At 27.1% G+C, this 5256-nt stretch overlaps 1 protein-coding gene across 2 annotated transcripts in view; it reads right to left on the reverse strand.

Moving 5' to 3' along the window:
* Nucleotides 1-4957, reverse strand: part of LOC117167798 (pyridoxal kinase) — a 12330-nt gene extending 7373 nt beyond the window's left edge. The window contains exons 1-3 of one of the 2 annotated variants that reach the window (XM_033352995.1): nucleotides 4816-4956; nucleotides 940-1039; nucleotides 367-510 (exon numbers count right to left, since the gene is read on the reverse strand). In XM_033352995.1, the coding sequence (XP_033208886.1) occupies nucleotides 367-510; nucleotides 940-1039; nucleotides 4816-4905 (334 nt within the window). In that variant the 5' untranslated portion in view covers nucleotides 4906-4956. Of the gene's footprint in view, nucleotides 1-366; nucleotides 511-939; nucleotides 1040-4815 lie in introns of both variants that reach the window. The other variant, XM_033353001.1, reaches the window with a different exon arrangement.
* Nucleotides 4958-5256: the final 299 nt, after the last annotated feature.

Below are 5256 nucleotides of genomic sequence, written 5' to 3' on the forward strand. Positions count from 1 at the left end.
TTTTATTTACAAAAAATGTTCTCAGGTTCAAAAAAACATTCAGTGAACTGAAAAACTGTGGTCGGTAATATAGGTATTTAGCTGTGTCACATGCCCTTAAGGCGAGTTAATACTTATCCCATTCCTACTTTACCGACTTTTTATTTGAAAATTTGGAAAACAATTTTTTTCTATTTTAAGAAACTTCTGACCGTACAAATATTCCTTAGTGTATTTTGATAAATTCCTAAATTTTCAGTTCAATGGCTCAATTCGTGTAGACGTAAGATCTTGCGGAAAAATGTCGGTAAGGTAGGAATTGGTCAAGTTTTAAATAACACAGATAAAAATGAAAAAAAAATCAATTATTGACTGTTTAGTATTCACCATAAACTAGATTCGGATTCTTAATCTTGAGAGCCTTGACCAACTGAGCTATTCTATTCAAGAAGGAAGCAGATCCCACGTAACCAGTGAGTAAGTGACTATAATTGTCAAGCTCATTTTCCGCTAATCCATCTACCAGTTGCGCTGTTATATTATGATCAGGAATTTTTAATACTTTTTTCTAAAGATTTTTACGACCGAAATGTACATTTAAGGATATGTAGGACATATCCGATTCCTACCTTACCGACATTTTTTTTAATCGTATCAATTTGACACGAAATGAGATATTAAGCTGAAAGTTTGGAAAGATATAGAAAAGGAACTAAGGAAGGTTTATGTGCTAATACAGTTTTACTACTAATAACGCAAATTTTACAACTTTTTTTTTTGATTCAAACAAAATTTATTAGTACATGTTCTTCAGTCAGTTTTTCTTATTTTCCCAAACTTTCAGCCCAAAATCTCATTTCGTGTGGAATTGGCATGATAAAAAAAATGTCGGTAAAGTAGGAATCGATTAACTGTTACATGGCCTTAAAATAAGGAAAAAAAGTTTAGAGAGGTATTTACTTAAGTCTTGATCGTTTAGCACTTGTCCTTTGAAAACCTTGTAACCTGTATGATTAGATAATTGAACGGAATTGATTGTATCGACATCGAATCCAAGCAACTGTAAAACGTAAATTAAAATTTCAATAGAGAAAAATTCAAAAAATTTAGTATTAGTCATTTTTAAATATAAATCTGAACATAATAATATAATAATGAAAATTAATATTCAACAAAATAGAATAAATATTAAATTAGCGAATTTAGGCCATGTAATACTCGATCCCTACATTATCGACATTTTTTTGCAACAACTCACATCTGCACAAATTTGGATATGGAGTTAAAAATTTGGAAAATTAATTAAAAAGAAACTAAAGAGCGCTTGTAATGTCCTAAATTTCTAAAAATGCAACAAAAAAAAAGAATTTGGAACAATTTTTCGAAAATTACATTTTTTTTATTCGAGGAAGTTGTTTAAAAAAATACCGTTAAAATAGAAATTGGATAAGTATTACATGACCTTAAGACAAAATTAAGATTGGCCTCCTTATTAAAATTGATTGAGAATATAAACAATGATAATTAATATTCTTTAATGAATGAAATTATTATTAAACATTAAATTATAAATTAAACAATAAAATTCTTATTTCCAGATACCCGTACCCCCTCTAATGAAATATTTATTTATTATTGATTATATACACATAAATACATTGCATAAATTATATACTTTTTTAAATTATAATTGAAATATTTCCTAAATATAAATGATTTTTTTATTTGTAAGTAAGCTTTTTATTAATTTGTGGGTTTATTTTTTTAAATTATATATTAAATTTAATTCAGATTTATAATTAACTTAATCATTTCTTGCCTTTCATGAATTTGTAATTTTCGGAATTTTCATTTTTTGTTAATCATTTTTATTAGCGATTTTTTCATATTCTTGGGATTTCATTTCGGGAATTACGTATTATCGAGAATTTTTAAATTTGCGAATATTATAAACTGCCGGGGATATTCTATCTCAAATATTTTATTTTTCCAAAATATTACAGTGCCCACGATTTGTATTCTCTGAGATATTGTAAGCTTCCTTACGAATTTTATATTATCCGGAATTTTTTAATTTGCTGATATTTTGAACTCTCAGAAATTTTAATAAGCACGAATTTTCCAATTCGAAAATTTTACACTTAGAATATTTTTTTTAAAATTTTAGTGTTCGGAATTTTGTTTTTCGAGATATTTCAGGCGTCCCTGAGAATTTTCTATTAGTGGGAATTTTCCAGTTTCGCAAATTCTTTATTTCAAATATTTTATTTTTCGGGAATTTTACACTTACAGGAAATTTTATTTTTCGAGATAATTCACTCATTCCCAAATAATAGTATTTTATTTCATCAATAACAATTCCATTTATTTATATTCGGAAATTTTACGATTCGGGAATTTCGCTGTTGCCAATATTATTTATTATTAATTATTTGATTATATATTTATTATTGAAATAATTTTGAATATTTTATATTCGGGAATGTCCAATTTAAAATGTTTAAATTTTCAGAAATTATACCGCAAAGAATGAATAAATTAATAATGTATAATAATATTTTTGAAATATTCATAATTGTCATTTCTTAAACATTAGGAAATTTGTTATTTTGAGCTTAAAATGAAGCAGTAAAATGAATGAAATTAAAAATTCACATCCGGAAAAATATACCAGAAGAGAAAATCAAAATTCAGTAAAATATGCCCGAAAAGAACATTAAAATCCGACAAAATATGCCGGAAGAGAAAATTAACATTCAGCAAAATATGCCGAAATAGAAAATTAGAATCCGTTAAAATATGCGGGATCCAACATTTATAATTTCGCAAAATATACCAGAAAAGAAAATTAAAATCCGAAAAATACGCCAGAAGACAAAATTGCAACTCGGTAAAATATGCCCGAAGAGAAAATTAAAATCCGACAAAATATGCCAGAAGAGAAAATTTAAATTCGGCAAAAAATGACTGACGATAATACACGTTTCCTTGAGTTAAATATAACTTTAATTTAAATTTAAATTATAAATTTATATATCATCAAATATAATCAAATATATGTATACATCAATAATCAAATCATTATTAATTATTCGTGCATAATTTCAACATTAACATTAATTAATCAAATTAATAATTTTCTCATCATCAATAAATAAAAAATGATTACAAAAAATAAGATAAGAACAAATAACCTATTTACAGCATAGAATTGATAAGAGCTATTACATATTATAGACGAATACTGAAAGCAAGAATATAAATTAAATCAATCTTCCCGTTAACATTTACCGAAATAGAAAATTAAAATCCGACAAAATACGCCAGAAGAGAAAATTAAGATTCACCAAAATATACCAGAAGCGAAAATCAAAATCCAGCAAAATATACCCAAAAAAGAAAATTGTAAATTCGGCAAAATATTCTCGAAGAGAAAATTATTCCTCAAAATATGCCAGATGAAAAAATTGAAATGTAGCAAAATATGCCGGAAGAGAATACGCTACATGAAAAATTAGACTCTAATCAATTTTTCGTAAAAGAAAATTGAAATCCGGCAAAATATTCCACAAGATAAAATTAAGATTTACTAAATTATACCAGAAGAGAAAATCAAAATCCAGCAAAATATGCTCAAAAAAGAAAATTGTGAATTCGGCAAAATATGCCCCAAGAGAAAATTAAAATCTGGCAAAATGTACGAGAAGAGAAATTTAAAAATCGATCAAATATGCCAGAAGAGAAAATTGAAAACCGGCAAAATATTCCAGAAGAAACAATTATTCGTCAAAATATGCGAGAAGAGAAAATTAAGATTTACTAAAACATGCCAGAAGATAAAATGAAAATCCACTAAAATATGCTCTAAGAGAAAATGTAAATTCGGAAAAATATGCCCGAAGAGAAAAATAAAATCCGACAAAATATGTGAGAAGAGAAAGTTAAAATTCGGCAAAATATGCCAGAAGAAAAATCGAAATTTAGCTAAATATACCGGAAGAGAATACGCTACATGGAAAATTAGACTCTAGTAAAATTTTCCACAAGAGAAAATTGAAATCCGGCAAAATATTCCACAAGATAAAATTAAGATTCACTAAATTATACCAGAAGAGAAAATCAAAATCCAGCAAAATATGCTCAAAAAAGGAAATTGTGAATTCGGAAAAATATGCCCGAAGAGAAAATTGAAATCTGGCAAAATGTACGAGAAGAGAAATTTAAAATTCGATGAAATATGCCAGAAGAGAAAATTAAAATCCGGCAAAATATTCCACAAGATAAAATGAAGATTCACTGAATTATACCAGAAGAGAATAAACGTTTCCTTAATTTAAATATAACTTTGATTTAAATTTCAATTATAAGTATAAATATAATCGATTATAATAAAATATAATTATAAATCAATGAAATAATTATTATTCGTGCATAACTATGATATTAACATTAATTAATCAAATAAAACGTTTGCTATAAATAGTAAATAAAACATCATTTTCAAAAACTTGTTTCATCATGTTGTGAATGAAATCCCCGTTCTGATAAGAAGAAACGACCTATTTATGGAATAAGACTGATAAGACTTATTACAGAATACAGAAGGATATGGGAAGCAATAAAATCAAATAAATAATTCCTTCCTAGAAATAAAAACATTTATTATTCCAGTATGTTAATGAAATTCGAAAGTGATAATTAGAATTGAAAAGTAGGGGCAAGGTCGTTTGTCGTCTGCTTTAGGAGATCAATGAAAATAGTAAAAGAGTGGGGAGTTCTGAATTAAACTCTCACTAGAAAATCAATAAATAAATAAATAATTATTATTATTATTACCTGCAATGGAAAAGTGGCACTTTTATTTCCAACGTATCCAGAAACGACATGACTTTGAATTGAAAGAACGTGTGGCTGCTTACAACTCATTTTAGATTCTCTAGTCAATTCCACGTCTGCAGGTGCAGTCTTCAGACGACATATATCTATGTCTCGGCCTCGAGGAAAATAAGCCAATCAGAAGCCTCTTCTTCAGAATCGTATGCAGTCTTTTTTTGTAAATTTTTTAATTAATTTGACACTTAATTGAAAAAATTTAACTTTATTCGTATTGTTATTTTTATTAATGATTTTGAATTGCAATAAAAAATTGCCAAAGATCGAATTTAGAATATTCTATGTTTGAAATTTCCGCGTGTGTATCGGTAATAGGGGAATTTCCCAGCAGGTAGCGCCAGCTCCTGGAGTTAAAGCGCCGCGAACATTCAAATTAGATTAGTG

The sequence above is a fragment of the Belonocnema kinseyi genome, chromosome 1 (genome assembly GCF_010883055.1).
Source record: "Belonocnema kinseyi isolate 2016_QV_RU_SX_M_011 chromosome 1, B_treatae_v1, whole genome shotgun sequence".
Taxonomy (NCBI): domain Eukaryota; kingdom Metazoa; phylum Arthropoda; class Insecta; order Hymenoptera; family Cynipidae; genus Belonocnema; species Belonocnema kinseyi.